The sequence below is a fragment of the Rhineura floridana genome, chromosome 2, assembly GCF_030035675.1.
Source record: "Rhineura floridana isolate rRhiFlo1 chromosome 2, rRhiFlo1.hap2, whole genome shotgun sequence".
Lineage (NCBI taxonomy): Eukaryota > Metazoa > Chordata > Lepidosauria > Squamata > Rhineuridae > Rhineura > Rhineura floridana.
Genome location: NC_084481.1, coordinates 203,112,247 through 203,134,468, shown reverse-complemented (window position 1 = coordinate 203,134,468; position 22,222 = coordinate 203,112,247). Strand labels below are relative to the sequence as shown.

General features: G+C 44.5%; 1 protein-coding gene across 1 annotated transcript in view; it reads left to right on the top strand.

The window, feature by feature from the left end:
• The window catches only part of KCNK10 (potassium two pore domain channel subfamily K member 10), a 104,328-nt gene that overhangs the window by 68,627 nt on the left and 13,479 nt on the right, over window positions 1-22,222 (top strand). The window contains exon 4 of the mRNA XM_061613240.1: window positions 4,842-5,002. Coding sequence (XP_061469224.1) covers window positions 4,842-5,002 — 161 coding nt within the window. The remainder of the gene's footprint in view (window positions 1-4,841; window positions 5,003-22,222) is intronic.

Here is a 22,222-nt window from a genome sequence, read left to right as displayed (position 1 = left end):
AAAACTTTGACAAGTTCACAAGTGGCATTGGAAGAGGAGAATGATCATGCTTCTTACCAGTGACCTCACAGATATTGTTAGATCATCCTTCACCAATTTGGCGACCTCTGGATGTTCTGCCTGGATTATAACCCCCATCAACATGCTGGCTGGGGCTGATGGGAGTTGTAGTTCAAAGGCTACAACATTTGCAGAATACTTTTGAAATACAGAGTGAGCCATGAGGTGGTAAGCTATAGTCTCTCATGGCTTCAAAGCAAGTGGGGGCAAGAGAGCAGGGGCGGGGGTGGTAGGACGTGAGGGAGTGTGCGAGCAGGGGCAAGATTGTGGGGGTGGGGTGTTAGGACGAGTGAGGGAGTGAGCAAGTGAGCAGGGGGTGGGGGCATTAGGATGAGTGAGGGAGTGAGCGAGCAGGGGGGCTGAGCGAGCAGGAGCAAGAGAGCGGGGGGTGGGTGTGCCTGAGGACGAGCAAGGGAGTGTGCAAGCAGGGGTGGCCAAGCAAGCAGGGGCAAGAGAGTGGGGGTGGTAGAACGAGTGAGGGAGTGTGTGAGAGGGGGTGGCTGAGCGAGCAAGGACAAGAGAGCAGGGGTGGGGTGGTAGGACAAGTGAGGGAGTGTGTGAGAGGGGGCAAGAGAGCAAGGGTGGGGGCGGTAGGACGAGTGAGGGAGTGTGCGAGAGGGGGTGGCCGAGCAAGGAGGGACAAGAGAGTAGGGGTGGGGTGGTAGGACGAGTGAGGGAGTGAGCGAGCAGGGGGTAGGGCCAGTGTGCTCGCAGGCAGGCAGTGGGGAGAGGGTGAGTGACATCCGGAGTGAGTCCAGAGATCACCCCTGAAAGCCAGAAAGGTCTGGTAACCCTAACACACACACACACAGAGCTGCTCACCTCCATTCTGCTGCTGCCACCTCCTCCTTCATCCTTGCCCTCAGGCTTTCGCCCTCCACTCCTTCTTTCTCCACCACCGTCCATTCTTGAAACAATTTTTTCTCTCTCTCTCCACTCCACACCATCTGGCTCTCCACTTCCTCCCTCGTGGCTTCCTAACACAGAGCACAAGGGAAGAGCAATGCTGCGCAGAAGCCCAGTATGAGGCACATATCTTTCATCCACCAGTCACAACAGCAGAAGACTTCCCCTGCATTCCCCCCCAAATAACATATAAAAGTAACTCTGGAAATGTTACAGTTGCAGCTGAAAAGTAATGAAATTACCACTTGTTCTGTTACAAGCAAAATGTAACAAAGTTACCCATTTGTTAATCAAAAAATTAATAAATTACAAGTAACTCATGATTTGTAACAAGTTACTTCCAAGCTCTGAGATAACCTTGCCCTTCTAACTCTCAGAAAGTCTTTACACTACTTGCTTTATCTGCCAAAAGATGGGCCCAAAAGAGGCCCAAGATGATTTCCTTCCAAAAGGAGCCCAGGGTGTCAAACAAGAGACAAAACACTAAAAACTTCTTAAAACATCTTAAAAACAAAACATTTTAAAAAAGCAATTCCAACACAGATGCAGACTGGGATAAGGTCTCCACTTAAAAGGCTTGTTGAGAGAGGAAAAGATAACAGAGATGGTGTCTGTCTAATATTTAAGGGGAGGGAATTCCAAAGGGTAGATGCCACAACACTAAAGGTCCACTTCCTATGTTGTGCAGAATGGACCTCCTGATAAGATGGTATCTCCAGAAGGCCTTCACCTACAGAGCACAGTGATCGACTAGGCATATAAGGGGTAAGACACTTTCAGCCAATTTCACAGCAGGTGCAATCCATATACCACTGAAATCAGTGTGGTAAAGCTCCTGTTGATTGAGATGGACCTGGATTACAGCTGCTATGTAAAAGTTGTGACATGCAGGGCAAAAATATGGCGAAGGCTGGATTAGCTATAGAGCCCAGGGTTCTGTATTAGGTTTGCCAGGTTCAGGGCCTGAGGCTGATCCTGTATCTTTAGGAGAAGAGAAAGTCAGCCAAGTGCAGGTATTCTTGTAACACTGTAATGGGAAAAACCACAAGGTGGAATTCTCCCTTCCCCCCCTGCACAACTTTTAAAGATACAGAAGACCTCCTAGAGGCCGGGCCTGGCAACCAAGAGGTCTTCTGTAGCTTTAAAAGTTGTGCAGGGGGAAGGGAGAATTCCACCTTGTGGTTTTTCCCGTCACAGTGTTACAAGAACACCTGCACTTGGCTGACTTTCTCTTCTCCTAAAGATACAGGATCAGTCTCAGGCCCTGAGCCTGGCAACCCTACTCTGTATTGCTCCATTACCTTGGGTTGTTTCCAGATCAAAGCGGTTTGCAAGTGTTAGAACTGCAGGGTCACATGCCCAACACCTGCAGTATGTACAAGGCCTACCAGTTACCATGCTGCTTTTTGCTGTCCAAATGAACTGGAAAGATCTAAGCAACCATCATGCAAAGCCAGCCTTAGGCCCCCTCTGCTCTGTAGTTTGTTAGGGGTGCTGAGAGTTGTTGAGAGACCCCTATTCCCTTCACAGAGCTATAGTTCCCAGATAGGTTTAACAATCAATCCCTTTCCCCAGAGAACTCTGGTAATTGTAGCTCACTGAGGAGAAAAGGGGTCTCCTAACAACTCTCAGCACCCTTCACAAACTCTAGTTGCCAGGATGCTTTAGGAAAAACCATGACTGCATAAAGTGGTATGATGCTGCTTTAAATGTATAGTGCAGATGGGGTCTTAGTTGCACCACCCTCCTGTGGTAGAAGTCACCTCTTCCAAAAGGTATCTGTTGTCCCACTTCTTCTTTGATAGAGTGGAGGAGCAGCCATCTGAAAAAACCCTGGGAGTCTCTTCTAGGGTAATTGTTCTTTTCCTGTTCATTTAACCAGAGCGTTCTTTAGATGTGGGTTAAGTAAAGGGGCATCTCAGGATGTTGACAGTTAAACCAATCACAAAATGCTGGATTACCACACACTTCAGTGTCATTGAGGTAGGGATAATGCACTTTGGACAAAGTGCTAATGTCTGTTAAAAGGGCTTCAGTGGAAGTGCAGTGCAATGAGGAAGGGAAAGGAACCATAATAAGGTTCCTTCTATCTGTGCAAATGTTCTGCTGCATATATCTGTTTGCAGAAAATCATTTCTGGGTATTGCCACTAGATTTGCCCACAACTGGTCCATGTAAAAAAATTGTGTTGAACTCTGTATATTCTTCAATCAGCTGCCATCATGGTGAGGAGTAGGCAGGTGAGCATTGCTCAAACGTGTCTCAGGGACTTTCCACACATTAAATATCTTGGTGCAGACCTGAGGTTTTTTTAAGGGTACAACTAAAAATGTGTAGTGTGAATATGATAAACCTGTGTTTGAGAACCAGGTTAGCTGCAACTCCCTGTTGAGTGTGCACTTGGGGACTACTGGGGTTGTTTCTGTGTAATATCATTTCACTTTTACCTTATGGGTTAACAGCACTGTGTCCACCCTGTGGTGTTTCCATAGCATTAACCATTGTGGGGAGTTGCTAATGTGCTAGAATAATCTCCACATGACTCATCAACCTCAGATGCCAGTATTTGTCTGCCAAGAACTCATCTCCATTTCTCAGTGTTACTTTGTCAGTCAGGACTCATCCACCACTCCTTTTGTATTTGTTCAGCCTTTGATCTGATTTTCATACATTGTACATGTTTCACATGTTTGAAAAAGCTTCTCAATCAAGTTTCAACCACCACCACCACAACAAAAATTGGGATTCACATAAAGTTGAACACGTCATCTGATATACGTAATAATGGAAGTTGGACCTTCCAGGCTGTATAAATTAAGGCAAGGTGAATACAAAACAATAGCAATGATGCAGTAGTAATAGTAATGCTTATTCTCTGTTTCTAGGACCACAAAGCAAGTGAGATGCTAAAAACTCAATGGGATGTATCCAATTGAAACACTGCACATGCAGAACTACTTCTGCGAGCACAACAGAGCTTCCTGCTTGGCTGCATTCAGATAGTACTTTATTCTGTTTCTTGTTTTCCTAATGCTTCCTTACCTGTTAATGTTTGTGTTTTATATGATCTTTCACATGACATAAAAGCCACTTCTGGAAATCTAGTGGAATCAAGTGGAAATTTAGTGCTCATTTCTGTGGTAACTGCTTCCAGAAAAAATCAGTTTGTAACCTCATTAACCTGGAAAATCACAGGAGTTTGACATTTTATTATTCTCACAGTTTTCTTGGGATCACTCCACTGCTGCTCATGTAATGAAATTTGGGGCAGCATTCCAACATACAGAAGTGTGCATGTACATAAAGAGAGTGTGTGTATGTGTGGAGGTGACATGTCTGATGACATCCGCTATTGTGTTGCTCCGCACCACAGGTGTGAATGAAATTTAGCGTGATACAGTGGTATATTGATGGAAAAAACCAACCAACCACAGTTCCATAATGCAACAGATGCTGTAGTGTGAGAAACATTAGAAACCAGGACTGAAGCGCTAGCGCTGTAATCAGGAAATATAGCACAATCAGCCCCACATCTGAATGCAGCCTTTGTTTCTTCCTCCTATATACTTCATACACCACCCCCAAATGTGATCCCCTAGAGCATATTTGGGGGTGCAAAGGAGGGTGGAAGAGAGGGAGAGGAAGTTCCATTGCATATGTAGAAGTTGTTCCAAGCATACAGTGATGTGGTTGGATGCAGCCCTAGATGTTCTATGTGGACCTGAGGATGTTTGGGGCATTAGAAAAAAGAAGGCAGTTCTTCCTCTTTCTGTGTATACCTTCCTTGTTGTTCAGCATCTGTCCTTCCTTCCTTTCCTCAATAAATCTTCAGATAATGATCATGATGTTTTGTTTTGTTTTTGCTCTCTCTACAGGGTATGGAAACATTGCTCCAAGCACAGAAGGTGGAAAGATTTTCTGTATTTTGTATGCTATCTTTGGGATTCCACTCTTTGGCTTTCTGCTTGCCGGCATTGGCGACCAGCTCGGAACCATCTTTGGGAAGGGCATCGCACGAGTGGAAAAGGTTTTTCGAGTAAGATTGAAATGGCTTAATCTGTTTTTAGTCTTGAACCCTAATGGCAGGGCATAGACACTCCTGGAAGATTTTGCATGGTAAGGCACTGTGATATTAGAATTATCTCTTACTTCATAAATATGCCTTCAAAGTGTGGGAAAATGTGTTATTTATACCTCTGTGGGTGTACATAGGAGTGATAATGGAGATGGATGAATTGGTCCATGGCAAGCCACCCTAATGAGAAAAGAAGTCGAAGATGGGTGGGAGTTTCTAAAAAAGGAAATTCTAAAAGTGCAATGGCAAGCAATTCCAACAAGGAAAAAAGGGGGGAAACAGCAGAAGCAGCCAATGTGGCTTCACAAAAAGCTTAGACATGACCTGAAAACAAAAAAGGACACATACAGGAAGTGGAAAGAAGGCCAGGCCACAAAGGAAGAGTACAGGCAGGTATCACAGAATTGCAGGGATGGGGTCAGGAAGGCTAAAGCTGAGAATGAGCTGAGGCTAGCGAGGGATGCTGAAAGCAACAAAAAAGCTTTCTTCAGGTATGTCCATAGTAAAAGACAGAGAAAAGAAATGGTGGCACAGCTACTCAATGAGGATGGCAAAATGATAACAGATGACAAAGAAAAGGCAGAAGTGTTCAATTCCTACTTTGGCTCAGTCTTCTCCCAAAAAAGGGTCTATGACCCTCCCAGGAAACATGAAGTAGGAGGGTCAGGATTGGACCTTGAGATTGATAGACAAATGGTCAGGGGATGCCTAATCACTTTGAATGAGTTGAAATGGGCAGGGCCCGATAAACTGCATCCTAGAGTATTGAAGGAACTGGCTGAAGAACTCTCAGAACTGCTCTCTATTGTCTTTGCGAAATCATGGAGGACTGGTGAAGTGCTGGATGACTGGAGGAGAGCTAGTGTTGTCCCTATCTTCAAAAAGGGCAAGAAGGAGGAACCGGGGAACTACAGACCAGTCAGCCTAACATCAATCCCTGGAAAAATTCTGGAGCAGATTATAAAGCAGTCAATCTGTAAGCACCTTGAAAGCAATGCAGTGATTACTAGGAGCCAACATGGATTTATGAAGAACAAATCCTGCCAAATTAATCTCATCTCATTTTTTGATCAGGTAAACTCCCTTGTAGACTGTGGGAATGCTGTGGTCATAATATATCTCAACTTCAGCAAAGCTTTTGACAAAGTGCCCCATGATATTCTGATTAGCAAGCTAAATGTGGGCTGAATGGAACAACTATTAGATGGATCCACAGTTGGCTCCAGAATCATACTCAAAGAGTGCTTATCAATGGTTCCTTCTCAAACTGGGCGAAAGTAACGAGTGTGTTACCACAGGGCTCAGTCCTGGGCCCAGTGCTCTTTAACATTTTTATTAACGACTTGGATGAGGAGGTACAAAGCATGCTTCTCAAATTTGAAGATGATACAAAATTGGGGGGCATAGGTAATACCATGGAAGACAGAAACAAAATTCAAAGGGACCTTGATAGGCTGGAGCATTGGGCTGAAAACAACAGAATGAAATTCAACAGGGATAAATGCAAAGTTCTACACTTAGGAAAAAGAAACCAAATGCACAGTTATAAGATGGGGGATACTTGGCTCAGTAGTACGACATGTGAGAAGGATCTTGGAATTGTCGTTGATCACAAGGTGAATATGAGCCAACAGTGTGATGTGGCTGCAAAAAAGGCAAATGCTATATTAGGCTGCATTAACAGAAGTATAGTTTCCAAATCGCGTGAAGTACTAGTTCTCCTCTATTCAGCACTGGTTAGGCCTCATCTTGAATACTACATCCAGTTCTGGTCTCCGCACTTCAAGAAAGATGCAGACAAACTGGAATGGGTTCAGAGGAGGGCAACAAAGATGATCAGGGGACTGGAAACAAAGCCCTATGAGGAGAGACTGAAAGAACTGGGCATGTTTCGCCTGGAGAAGAGAAGACTGAGGGGAGATATGATAGCACTCTTCAAGTACATGAAAGGTTGTCACATAGAGGAGGGCCGGGATCTCTTCTTGATTGTCCCAGAGTGCAGGACACAGAATAATGGGCTCAAGTTGCAGGAAGCCAGATTTCAACTGGACATCAGGAAAAACTTCCTAACTGTTAGAGCCATAGAATGGCTCTGTGTTAGAGCCATACAATGGTTAGACAATGGAACCAATTACCTAGAGAGGTAGTGGGCTCTCCGACACTGGAGGCATTCAAGAGGCAGCTGGACAGCCATCTGTCGGGAATGCTTTGATTTGGATTCCTGCATTGAGCAGGGGGTTGGACTCGATAACCTTGTAGGCCCCTTCCAACTCTACTATTCTATGGTGTGCTTGAAACTAGGAAGAATATAGCTATTGTGGTCATATCTGAGAGCTGGTGGCCTTGTGAAAATTACTGGATAGAAAACCCTTATAAAATAGATCCCTTGGTGTAAAAGCTATATAAAGGTCTAATACTTGTGGTATGTATGTATGCATATATGTGAGTATATAAGTAGAGCACTGAATATAGTGAATCTAAGCAAGGAGGGAAAATCATGCACAGATTCATTCTTGATAGAAATATAAGACCCAAACAATGACATACTATCATTCCCCTTATTAAAAAATTAATTGTTGTTGGCTTACAAACCATGGTTTACTTTAACTATGGCTTGGCTTTACATGAAAACCCAGCACCCTTCCCTGATGGGTTGTTTGGCCACCCCACCCCAGAAGCTCACCAAGCTACAAAGGCATGAGGCAAGAGCAAGTGGGAAAGAAACAAAACTTTGGAGAAACAAGCCATGGTTTGTTCAATTGTCTAGGATATAATTCGTGGTTTTCGAGGCAGATTTTTTTTTTAAAAAAAGTCTGTTTTCAAAAATAGCAGCAGAAATTCACTATATTAAAATCCAATTCTCAGCAACTGAGAATAAGCAAATTAATGGGAAATTTGGTACTAAATCCAAATAGGGCAGAATTCTAGCTCATCCCTAGTGAGGAGTGATCACTACTTTAGTTTGCATGATCTTTCTTATGCAACCCAAGTTTGACTTTCAGGGTTCACAAAATATCTGTGACCACAGGATATCAGCACCTCAGTATGCTGCCAGGGTCCACCTCTTCCAGATATCTCTGCCAAAATCCAAGGCAGTCTGCTTTTCAGTCTGCCCAGCTATCTCTATAGATAATTTATAAATGCTTTTAAAAACAACAATACTTTGAGATCTACAGATGAGTTCACTTCCTACTTCTTCCTTTGGAATATCTCGCAAATGCCATAGGGCTGTCTCCGGAACCATCTGCAAATTAATATTAATCATATTTTCTGTTAGGACATTTTTCTAAGAAATTTACATATAGAAAGAAAAAAGAAGAAAAAGAAAAGGAAAATAGCTTTGTTACGTTGTTTTCCTAAACTCTGTATGTGTATGTGTGTTTTAATGTATTGATATAGACCTAGTTCACATAAACAGCAGATGAGGTTGTAAAAATATTCCTTGCCTGTACCCATTTGGACAGCAGGTGCTTCACCATGAAAAAATATTCCCTGTACATGCAAAATAGCAACAGCATTGTAAGGGGCAAAGGCTAGGCTAGAATTCTTTCTGAGTCCTGGTTTCTGTGTTCAGGGAGATTTTTATTTGGAGGAGTATTTAGTCATGCAACCCATTAACATACTGTCTGAAGCAGGAACAGGGAATAGTTTAAGCACTTCACCTTTTTGAGTTTGTATGAATCGGAAAGTCAAGTGAAGTTGAGGCAGGATTTTCTCTCTCTCTCTCTCTCTCTCTCTCTTGTTACTGCCTATTCTCTACATGACACTCCCTGAGACTGCAAGGGCATAAGGGCAGGGCAGGAACCCCCAGACTTAATGTGGCAGCCAGATATCATCTGGCCCTCTGGGTTTCCTTCTGACCATCACTGGTTCAGCTGGAGCAGCTGAGAGGGAAATGGCCTTCAGTGTTCTATAAAGTGTGTCATTGCATCTCTTTCCTCTGCAAGATCTGCTGTGAAAATATCAACACAGAGGGGGAACTGTCCCAGAAGATGACTTGTGTTCGTTGAAATATACGAAAAGGACTCTATGTATTTTGGAACTGCATATGTGCAGTTTGGGTCATGGAACTACATTCTGAATTTTAGGACTTTAAATAGTTGTATGGCAGGTCTTGCAGTTCAGCTGTGAATTGGCCTTATTTACATTCTTCTGCTCGGACAAGTGGATCCTTTTTGCCTTTTGCACAGTCAGGACAGATAAAAAGTGCTGGAGAGTTTTTTAAATTACAAACTTTGTTTAAAAAGGGTATAGAAGTTGAAATGGAAGGCAAGGATTAAATATATGTCTGTTTCTGTGGGAAATAGCTTTGTGTGTATTTGTGATTGTGTGTGTCTCTATCTATATTAAGGGTGTATGACTGTGTGTGGATCTGTCCCCACCCATTGCTGGAATGCGCTCCCTTAACAGTTTTCCACCAGGGTAACACGGCCCTGTTCCCTACCCTTGGCCCAAGGACACTAGTTCATTATGCCTGAAGTGATTCTCCAGGTCAGATACTGGGATGTACTATACCGAACACTGGTTTGTGATAGAGGACCCATGAGGCGAGCAAAGCTGTAGGTTCCATGAAGCTGATCTTGACTGAGACTTGAAGATTCTCCCCTAACTAAAAGCTCTGAGTATGTAGAAATTGCTTTCATGCTACTGGTGGCTTATAGTCTTTTCTTTCCAATGTTTTCTGTTGACCCAAAGGGAAATTTGTGTGCTAAAGAGTTTTTCTTCCATTCATTCTAGTATCCTCAGCTACACATCTCATGCACAAAGTCTGTCTGTCTGTCTCTCTCTCTCTCTCTCTCTCACACACACACACACCCCGCAACAATATAAAAATGCATTCTAGTTTACATGTACTATAACTTTTTCCATTACTATGCAGTGACACAAACCTTGTTCTAACTGTGCTAGGAGGTGATGCGTGCGTGTGGGAAGAGATGTTCTTTCTCTGTGTTTGTGTGTCTGGAAAGCCTATGGGATGTGCGCCACAATTTGGAACTTTTCCCAACCAATTTCTTTTTTGAGCCAGTTGGTTGCTCACTGCAGTAACACTGCTGTTAACTGTTCTTCTCTTACCGTCTTCTGTGTGATACTCTGGAGCATATCTGAAAAAGAAGGGTAATTTCACCCACAAGGAATAAGACTACAAGTCCAGTTTAGCTGCCTGACATGACCTGTGCATGCCTAAAATGGCTAAATTTGGTTACACTACATTTTGTGAACACCTTAGAAAGTTCTTGCTTGCAGTTTTCAGTACAATTTAAAGAATAATTTAACCTCTGATGACCAGGTGATGTTCAGATTTAGACCACATTCACAGCATATATTTTTTCCACTGTTATTCCACTTTAAACAGTAATGACTTCACCCAAAGAATCCTGTGAAGTGTAGTCTGTGGAGGGTGCTGAGAGTTGTTGAAAATGGAAATGGACTGCCTTCAATTCGATCCCGACTTATGACGACCCTACAAATAGGGTTTTCATGGTAAGCTGTATTCAGAGGGGGTTTACCATTGCCTCCCTCTGAGGCTAGTCCTCTCCAGCTGGCTAGGGCCTGCTCAGCTTGCCACTGCTGAACAAGCCAGCCCTTTCCTTGTCTGCAGCTGCCAGTTGGGGGGCAACTGGGCTCCTTGGGACTATGCAGCTTGCCCATGGCTGCACAGGTGGCAGGGCACGTAACCCCTGAGCCACTCACTGTGGGGTGATCTTTAGCTGGCCCTTGACACCCAGGAGACTTGAGCGGGGATTTGAACTCACAGACTCTGGACTCCCAGCCAGGCTGTCCTCCCCACTGTGCTATACCACCAGCCTACTGAGAGTTGTTAGGAGACCCTTATTCCCCTCATAGAGCTACAGTTCTTAAGAGCTTCCTGCGAAGAGAGGTTGATGGTTGAACCAATCTGACAGTTATAGCTGTGTGAGGAGAACAAGTCTCCTAACAACTCTCAGCATCCTTCCAAAGTACACTTCTCAGGATTCTTTGGGTGAAGCCATGACTGTTTAAAATGGTATAATAGTGGAATAAATGTATGGTGCAAATGCAGCCATATTCTGCTCTCATGTTGTTGACTGCAAGCATTTTGATGTACGAAGTTTAAATGATCTTTGAGTCTCTTTTGTTCCATTTATGGGAATGTTAATCTGGAATATAAAGTGGAAGAGAGGTATTTGTATTTTTAAATGAGAATTCTGTCTGACATAGGCTTTATGTGTTATTACAAACTAACTGAAACAAATGCTGCTTTAATCCTCATGTGTTAAAATGTTCAGAGGTTTTTTGTTTGTTACTGTTGTTGTTGACAGAAAACCTGGCTACAGGCCAAAATCAAAGTAAAGCTAATTTTGACATTACTATGTGGTGAGTATAAATAGCCCTCAAAGCAGTGCTTTGTTTGACTGCCCTGTATGAGTGTGTTAATTCCCTCTTAATTGCCTGAGTTTTGTTTACCAAAATGATCAGTTCAGATTTCAAAGGATAGGTACAGGTCGGAGACAGAAAGATGGTTCTGATGATCATATTTCGGTTTATTAAGCTAAGATGTACACAAAACGTTTGCACAAACAAACATGGAAACCCTTCACTACTTCCTTTGTGTGACCCTCTAATTAACCATAGGTTTCCTGTTTCATCCAAACAGGAATGAATCACACTTGTTGAACCAAGATACCCTTAAGCCTTTTGCCCACACATGCAGCCCTGTGCATGAACTGCAGTTAAGTCATTAAGCATCTAATTAACCATGGTTTCCTGTTTCATCCAAACTGGGAAACTATGGTTACCAGCTTTGGAACAAGGCAGGATATTAAACCAATTTCAAATCAATTTCAAATTGTGGATTAATATTCTGTAAAAAAGGAAACAGTGCTAATGTACATCACGGAGTGCACATAAGGACAAAAAAAGAGGCAGGAAATCTGGGAACTGTAAAATTACACATACAGTTTTCAGTCAGGAATTCGGGCTGCTGGCAATCAGTGATGGTATGGAGTGTGGCCAGTCAGAACCACAACCTGCTGATTGAGGGTTAACTAATTTTTAGCAACATGGACATGTCTTTGACTGCAGTTTTTTGTGCTTGCTCTTCTAAAATATTAACTATAGCCGGAACAAGTTGCAAGCTGTTGTGTTTCCAGCTCTTAAGAATTGACTACCATAGCTTTAAAAAGGTAGGGAGGTGCTGTTTCAAAGACATACAGGTGGCTTTTTTAAAAAAAAAATCAGTGTGACGTGGGGATTTAACTGCATGGCTCCCTACTATCTTTGATGTTTACACGCGCCACTTTAAGTCCCAGTGCACTCACTGCAGTGGCCCTATGAGTCCAAACCAATTATTCCCATCGCACAGAGCTGAGAAACAACCAAGTGCTGAAAGCATGCCTATGAGTTTACTGCACTGCTTGTGTTATCTGGGCTGCTCTGTGTGAAAATAACAGCTTGAAATGGAAGCTACCTCTCAGGTTAGAAGTAAAGACCAATTCATGTTTTCCAGACTACAGAGGAACTTGCTATCAAAATCATAGTCTAAGCTGGACCAATGATCATTATTCCCCTTTTCATTGCCTGTATTTTGCACAAATCACAATGGTGAGTAGAAACAATAGAATGCTGAAAAAGCATACTAGTAGAACCAGATTTTTTTTTTTAAAAAAAATGGCTAACATTATTGCATGTGAAGTGAGAAAGACTTCATTTATATTTTGCACCATGCTTGTTTTTTATCAAGATCAATACACACATTTCACTGCTGGTTCTCTACTCTAAATCACCACTTTCCAAAGCTGCTTTTCCTTAAATGAAGCAGCCATCAGGAATTTAAAACATGTATTTGTGTGTATTATTGGTTTGGCACTGAGTGATTTTCACTTGATGTGAAAAAAAGAGTTATAAAACACAAGACAGATACAGTCTTGCAGTTACAGTATTCTATTCTTTTCTAAATATAGAACTGCAGGAGACTGCCCATTTTTAGCATGTATATATGTGCGCAATAATTGGAATGCTGTAATTGTTTCATTTAGTCTATGACTCACTTGATGTTGTTTGTGCCAGAAACCGAAATGAAAAGCTGCAGTCCATTACCCTAGAAGATTTTTGCATCCCATACTGTGTTGGAGTCTCTAGGAGAAAAACAAAAAGGGGCTGAGAGGTTACTTTTGTAGAGAATGCAAACCATCAATCATAAATATTTGGATTTGGCAACTGTATTCCATAGTACTTTGAAAGCATGATCAATTTTATGGAATAACATTTACTTCATATTTTAATGCATATGCTGCATTATGCATTTCTTTAGGTGAGCAGAAACAACAGCACTCAGCAGGGGGCAAAATAAATCTTGAGCAGTTGCATACCTGTCAGAAATAAGCTCCTTGTCAAGCTGAGACTCCTTTTTGCATTTTTTATTATTCATGTTTTTATCAGGTTGGTTGTGCAGACAGTGACTTGCCTCCAAAATGTAGAACTGATTTTTGGGGACTGTTTAGAAGAGGGGCAGGCAGAAGGTTGTTCTATTGGTAAGTGATTTGCAGTAGATTAGCCAGGGCTTCCCACTCACAAGGTTTTAACAAAAAGCTTCCCCTCCTGAGTTAGGCTGCTGAACTCAAGAAAACTTAGTAGGAAACGGGTAGATTTGCATGTAAAGAGATTTGTGTGCAAGCTTCAGTTCTGGTACTGAATGAATTTCCTGGGTTGAGCATGTGCTCTGAGGCACCTTATTTTGCAATTCCTCATCTGCCTTCCTGAGCCGCTATTTTGCATCTGGCTGCATTTCATGCATTTCAAGGTGCCAGTGAGAAGCAAACTAGATTCCACATACCCAAAGTGTGCCAACCCCTGGTTAAGAAATCATACATTGAGAAAAGAAAGTTTGGTTTATTTTTTGAGCAAATGCACTTATGACCAACGTCTGTATTTTTAACGTGAAGGGGGGCACTATGTTCCTTCAGACATTTAATCTGGTGTCCAAATTTCTCACACAATTCAGGCTGAATAATAAAGATGGCACCTCATAGTTGTAAGAGCTGCATAGGTGTGGATCTCATAGACTTGGAAAATTAAACCTTTGATTGAGTGGGCTCCAGAATAATGTCCCCTCAAGAAGCAGACTGGCCATGATCTTTTGCCTTTTAAGAATACCCATGAGCCTGCAATGTAGCATGCACATAGAGAATGAGTGAACATATGCTTTTACTGGTCCTCGATTAAAATTTGGTAAAGTCAATGGGAAGCAGATGTCATAGTTTTGGGGGTCAGTGTCTATCTCTAACACTATCCTTGCACATAAAGTATTTATTTATTTATAAAAATATTTGTATACCGCTATTTTCTTAAAAATATCAAAGCAGTTTACAACATGATTAAAACAACAATCATAATACATACATATATATATTATGAGCATTTCAGAGACCTGGGCCGATGACACTGAAGCCTCGATTTCGTGTTGATGTTAAATGATCCTTGCCAACTTGGGGGACAACCAGAGCCCCTCCTGCAAAGGATCTCAGTGATCGAGCTGGGATATAAGGGTTCAGGCAGTCCCTAAGATACCATGGACCTAAGTTGTTTAGGGCTTTGTAAATGGGCAGCCAGTGCAGATGTCTTAAAAGTGTTGTCACATGTTGTCAGCCATATCCTCCCATCAGCAATCTGGCCACCGCATTGTGCACCAGCTGGAGCTTCCAAACCAGGGCCAAGAGCAACCCCACATAGAGCACACTGCAGTAAACCAGCCTCAAGGTTACCAACACATGGACTACAGAGGTCAGGCTATCCCAGTCCAGGAATGGACGTAGGTGATGAAACAGGCAAAGCTGATAAAAGGCACTCCTAGTCACAGAGGATAGTTGGGCCTCTAGTGACAAAGATGAATCCAGGAGTACCCCAAGGCTATGGACCTGGTCCTTCAGAGGGAGCACAACCCCATCCAGAACAAGTAACCTGCCTATCTCCTGGATATAAGAACCACCTCCCCAAAGAGCCTGCATCTTCCCAGGATTCAAGCACAGTTTAGTGGCTCTCATCCAGTCCACTACAGCATTCAGACATCGATCCAGAGCATTCACAGCCTCTCCTGATTCAGATGTTATGGAGAAATAGAGCTGCTTGTCATCAGCATATTGATGACACCTTGCCCCAAAACTCCTAATGACTTCTCCCAATGGCGTCATATAGATGTTGAATAGCACTGGGGAGAGAATAGTACCCTGTGGAACCTCATAGCACAATTGCCAGGGGGCCGAGGATCACTCACCCAGTGTTACTCTCTGGATGGAACCCTGAAGGTAAGAGCGGAACCGACTTTGCTATAATACAGTAATACACTGCTGTAATACAGTGCCTCCAGTACCTATCCCACTGAGTTGGTCCAGGAGGATACCATGGTCAATGGTATCAAATGCCACTGAGAGATCGAGAAGAAGTAACAGGGTTGCACTGCCCCATGTGTCTCATGATAAAAGTCATCCACAGGGTGACCAAGGCTGATTCTTTTCCAAAACCAGGTCTGAATCCAGATTGTGATGGATCTAGATAATCAGTCTCATCCAGGAATGTCTTACCATAGAAGATGAGGGCAAGGCTATCTGCACCTTGCTCCTTGCTGCCACTCCTCTCATGGATGGGTTCCTCATTGCTCATCTGCTGTGCCCACTGGCCTGTGTGTGTTGTTGCTTAACACCAGATCGGTACATAATAAGACCACTCTCATCCATGATTTGATTGTGGATGAAGGTGCCGATTTGGTGTGCATTACCGAGACCTGGGTGGGTGAGCTGGGAGGAGTTGATCCGACACAGCTTTGGTGCAACACCAGCACAGACTGCAGGGATTGGGGGGGGGGGAGAGGAGTTGCTGTGGTCTACAGAACTTCCATCTCTGTCACCAGGAAACCACTCTGTCTTGGAGCTGGCTGTGAGGGCCTGTGCCTGGTGTCGGGCCAAGGAGACAGTAAACTAGGATTGCTGCTGGTGTACTGTCCACCCTGTTGCCCTGCAGCTTCTCTGACCGAACCAGCGGAGGCCATCTTGGCTGTGGTGTTGGAGGAGCCCAGAATGATAGTCCTGGGTGATTTCAATGTTCATGCTGAGACTGCCTCTAGTGTTCCGGCTCGGGACTTCATGGCCTCCATGATGACCATGGGGCTGTCTCAAGTTGTCACTGGCTCGACACATAGGGCACGGCACACCCTTGACTTGGTTTTTGCTCCAGATGGAGGATGGGGTGGTCTGGAGATGGGGGATGTCACCCGATTGTCATATTCAGACCACTTCCTGGTGAAGTTTAGACTTATGGCTCCGATCCTTCCTTGCAAGGGGGGTGGACAGATTAAGATGGTCCGCCCCCAGAGACTAATGGAATCCACTGGATTCCTGAATGCCTCTGGGGAGTTCTCAGAGGATAGAGCAGGTACCCTGTTGAAGCCCTTGTCATGCTATGGAACAGCGAGGCGCGTCAGGCTCTTGATATGGTTGCCCCTGAGCGCCCTCTCTGGCATTGTGGAGCCCTGTTTGCCCTTGGTACACCAGTGAGCTAAGGGCAATGAAACAGGCTGGACGACGGCTAGAGCACAAGTGGCGAAAGACATGCTGTGAGGCTGATCAGGCACGAGTAAAACATTATAACCGTGCCTACTGTGTGGCGGTGAGGGCAGTGAAGAAGGCCCACTTCTATGCCTCCATTGCATCCTCAGGTAGTCATCCAATGGAGCTTTTCCGTATTGTCAGGGTTCTGTTGACATCAGCTCCAGGAAATGGAATTTTAGACCCTTTGGAGGCCCACTCTGAATTGTTTGCAAGGCACTTTGAGGGTAAAGTTGCTCGCCTCCATAGCAGTCTTGATGCCCCCTCCACATCTACTGTAGTCCCCAATGAGGTGTCCAGTGCAACGTCTGCTGCAACTCCTTGGGAACGGTTTCAGTTGTTGTGGCCTGATGACGTAGACAGGGTGCTTGCATTGATGCAGCCAGCAATGTGTCCTCTCAACCCTTCCCCTTCTTGGCCTATTAAAGCTTGCCAAGGGGGTTTGACCGAGTGGATCCAGGGTGTGGTCAACACATCATTGCGGGAGGGAGTGGTTCCAGCTGCCTTGAAAGAGGCGGTGATCTGACCACTCCTGAAAAAGCCCACCCTGGAACCATTGGCTTGTGACAACTACTGACCGGTTGCAAATACTCCCTTTTTAGGGAAGGTGATTGAGAGGGTTGAGGCACAGCAATTGCAAGTACTCTTGGATGAAACAGATAATCTTGACCCATCCCAGTCTGGGTTCAGGCCTGGTTAGGGCACTGAATCAGCCTTGGTCACCCTGATGGATGACCTTTATCGGGAGAAGGACAGGGGGAATGCGACCCTGTTATTCTTATTTGATCTCTCAGCAGTTTTTAATACCATTGACCATGGAATCCTTCTGGGCCGACTTGGTGAGATGGGTATTGGAGGCACTCTTTTACAGTCGTTCCAATCCTATCTCCAAAATCGCTCTCAGAGAATAGCATTGGGTCTTTTGGCCCCCTGGCAGTTGTGCTGTGGGGTGCCACAGGGTACCATATTGTCCCTTATGCTGTTTAACATCTATATGAAGCCCTTGGGAGCGGTCATCAGGAGATTTGGGGTGAGGTGTCAGAAGTATGCTGATGATTCCCAGCTCTATTTCTCCATAACATCTGAATCGGGAGAGTCCGTGCAAGCCCTTGACCACTGCCTGGACTCAGTTGTGGGCTGGATGAGGGCCGATAAACTGAGTCTGAATCCTAGCAAGACGGAGGCACTGCAGGTTGGTGGTTCCCGAGTTCCCTCTGAAAGAGCAGGTCCGTAGTCTGGGCGTGCTCCTGGATCCATCTTTGTCGGTAGAGGTCCAGGTGATCTCTGTGGCTAGGAGTGCCTATTTTACCAGATTTGGCTGGTAAGACAGCTGCAGCCGTTTCTGGACCAGGATAGCCTGACCACTGTTGTTGACGCATTGGTAACCTCCAGGTTGGATTACTGTAATGCACTCTATGTAGGGCTGCCCTTGAGGTTGGTCCGGAAGTTGCAGCTGGTGCCAAATGCGGCAGTGAGACTACTCACTGGGCCAGGGTATCACCAACACGTCACCCCACTGCTGAAAGAATTGCACTGGCTGCCCATTTGCTACCAGGCCAAGTTCAAGGTTCTAGTTTTGGTGTACAAAGACCTATACAGCTTGGGACCAGGATACCTGAAAGACTTATCCCTTATACGTCCAGTCAGTCACTGCGCTCTGCAGGTAAGGGCCTCCTGCAGATACCTTCTTATCAGGAAGTCTGTTCTGCATCGACTGCAGCTCCTCAGTATACCAAGGAGCAAAGCAGGCTCCATGGCATCAGAGAGGGCCCTCAGGAGTGATTGTGTCAATGGCCCTACGAGTCTCACCATTCCACACTGAGACTAGGGCCTCAACAGGATCGCCTGCTCTGTTCACTGGAATATCCCCCAGAGTTTTCAGGAATCTATCAGATTCCATCAGTCTCTGGAGGTGGACCATCCCACCTGGTCCCCCACCCCTGCAGGGGAGAATTGCTTTTGCAAGATCAAAACCAGGAAGTGGTTTGATCATGACAATGGAGTGATAGACATCCCACCAATTTCCAGACCACCACGCTCCCCAAATGGAGCAAAGACTAGATTGAGCATATGCCCTGCTCTATGTGTTCGACCAATGACCATTTGAGACAGGCGCATAGTTGCCATGGAGGCCATAAACTCCCAAGCTGGACCTGAGGCAGCCTCAGCATGGATGTTGAAGTCACCGTAGACCACTGTTCTGGGTTCTTCCAACACTACTCCTGATCAGTCAGGGAGGCTGTTAAGCAGCAGGGTGGGCAGTACACCAACAACATCCCTAATCTGTTTCTTTGCCCCAACATCAGATGCAGGCCCTCCAGCCCTGCTCCAAGAGAGAGAAGTTTCCCAATGATAGACAGTGAACCCCTATGGACTACAGCAATACCTTCCCCCTGCCCCTCAAGTCTGGGCTGATGTCGGAACGTGTACCCAGGTGGGCAGATCTGAGTCAGATCTGGGCCGCCCAGTCCCCCATCCAGGTCTCAATGTTACATGCCAGGTTGGCCCATTCATCCATGATCAGATCGTGGATCAGCATGGTTTTATTACGGACCGACCTGGAGTTCAACAGTAGAAAAACCAGACTGCTGGGGTCAGTGGTAGAGCATCCATTAGTATCAAGTGTAGGGGAGACCCCAGAGAGGGATATCAGGCACAAGCACCTAGCATCACCCCTCCGACGTCTCCTACTACTATGCTTACCCCTGCCCTCAATCACTGAGATAGATTGCACAACAGTCCCCTCCCTCCAAGACACATCATATATTTAGAAACACTCTGCTAGAATTTTTTTTAAAAAATAAATAAATATACGAGGCTATGCAGACATCACTACATGATTAGACCACAATACGGTCCACCCTAAATATACCCACCCTCCAACAAAAGGAACAAAACAAATAAGCAGGCATTCCACCCCATCCCTCACATGGGGCAAACAGAATGATTTCTCTACCCCTGTCTCCCACCCAGGGGTTATGAACTCTCTGGGATGTGCCAGTCTCTCACATTGGGCACCCCAAAAAGCAAAAGACCAATTATGTATCATGCAGTTCAGTCTCTCACACACCCCAGTTGCATGTTACATACAATAAAAAGAATAAAATATCCACAGGTGGGAGAAAAAGCAAAACAAAACAGGAAACAAAAATGGGGTGGTACCCTCACTCTCATTCCAACCCCAAAGGGATGATCCTAGAGGCCCACTGCATGGGACAAGGCTCTGCTATATAGCTCTGCTGCTGATAACAGTCTTCAAATCCTGTTCTCAGCTGCTGGGCTGTGTGGCCTGATGCCAAGAGTCTTGCCAGATGATGGAAAGCAACTGGTAACCTCCAGGCTGGATTACTGTAATATGCTCTATGTGGGACTGCCCTTGAGGTTGGTCCGGAAGCTGCAGCTGGTGCAAAATGTGGTGGCGAGACTGCTCACTGGGGCAGGGTATTGCCAACATGTCAGTCCACTACTGAAAGAACTGCACTGGCTGCCCATTTGCTACCAGGCCAAGTTCAAGGTTTGGGACCAGGATACCCGAAAGACCATCTTACCCCTTATATGCCCAGTCAATCACTGCGCTCTGCAGGTGAGGGGCTCCTGCAGATACCATCTTATCAGGAGGTTCGTTGTGCACAATATAGGAAACGGACCTTTAGTGTGGCAGCACCTACCCTGTGGAATTCCCTCCCTTTGAATATTAGGCAGGCGCCATCTCTGCTATCTTTTCGGCGCCTTTTGAAGACTTTCCTCTTTTAACAAGCCTTTTAAGTTGAGACCTATCCCAGTCTGCGCCTGTGTTAGAATTGCTTAATATGTTTTTCAAGTTGCTTTTTTAAAAATGTTTTTAACGCTGTTTAGTTTTAATGTATTTTAAGATCTGTTTTTATGGTGTTTTAATGTCTTTTTATCGCATTGTTTGCCGCCCTGGGCTCCTGCTGGGAAGAAGGGCGGGATACAAATTAAATAATAAATAAATAAATAAATAAAACTGCAGGCAGGTAAAAGGCTAGCAGGAGGATATGGGGGCAGATGTAGTTGCCTGGAGGTGTTTAAGGCCTCTCCTCTCTCTCTTTCCATCCTGTTCACCTTTACTGCACACACTGCAAACTCTTGGCGTCCTGGACTCGCCGCGTGGGATGAGGCTCTGCTATATAGCTCTGCTGCTGATAGCAGTAAAAGCAACAGCAGCTGCAGTGTCCTCAAATCCTGTTGTTCTCAGCTGCTGGGCTGTGTGGCCTGATTGTAAGAGGCTTGCCAGATGATGGATGGCAATTGTATTGCGTTAGAGTATCATTCAGTACTGGGCTGTTTTAGCATTAACACCCAGAGTGGGATCTACATAGCATTCACTGGTGATTGGAGGTCAAATGGGCATCTACCACCTATCAGATTCACATCAAACTCCATTAATCACACAAGATCCCTGCACAAGACATTGAAATGAACAGAGGTTCAGAACAAACCATGTTCAGTTTTTTGTGTCCAGAGTTGTTATATAAAATGCAATGTAACATTTCACTTGAAAAAATGAGGACCAGGACCAGATGCTCAGATGTTTTATATGCAGCTATAAGTGCTCTTCAGGTGTTATTTTAAAGTGTTACACTTGAGGAAGGGCAATGGGAATGATCATGCTACCACTGCCTCTCCCCTTTGCCATTTCAGTCACCTTCCATCTCATGCAAGGTGACAGTTGAAGCAGGGAGACTTTTCTGTCCATTGAGGCTCCCTGGACATTTTCGGAGCCCACATAATTAAGGTCCTAAAATGCGCATGAAACTAGGGATGTGCCTCAACCATAAGATTTGGACCCTGACTTGGTGCTTCAGTGCAGTTTGGCCTGAAGTGCTGTGGAAGCTGTCCAGTTCAGGTCTGAATCCCAATTTGGAAAGGATGCTTTCTCCATTTTACTATTATAGGGATTTTTTAAAAGGCTGTAATTTGTTTTCCTTTTAACAGAAGTAGATGAAAGTTTCAGGGATAGTACCCCCTCCTGCATGAATAACATCTGCCAAATTGCAGACAATTAAGCCCAGGAGTTTTTTAATGGACACCTTTAAAAGTTGATATGTATTTTTAAAAGAACCATCTATTGCTTTTTTAGGCAGTAGTGGGTGAAGTGGATTTGTAACCATTTTAGTTTTTTTTTCCTGAGGGGAATATTACTACCAAATTTCAGAAGGATAGCTACAGTGAGTTTCCCACAAGGGAAGTCTTTACAGTTTTGGGATCGTTAAAAACATTTCACGTCATCTCTCCTATTGTTTTATGGGCAATTTATATGAAAATAGCATACATGAGAGAGGTGCATTTAGATAATATACCTGCCAAATTACAGATAAATAGGTCTGGGGAGTTTGTGCTTGGAGCCTTTAAAGTTGACTGGGGGTGGTGGAGAATTAAAAAGGATCCACTCCTTCCCTCTCCTCACCCAGTGGTTTTGTGGGAAACAAATGGCATACATTATGGAAATTGTATACATTGTAGAGCTGCCCCAAGGAAATTAAGTTGAAGCACAGGGACTAGGGTGTTATGATGAATGCAAAAACAGCTTCAGGTTTCTGCTCAGTTAGCACTAAAACTGAATGCGAAACTGATTCAACAGAAG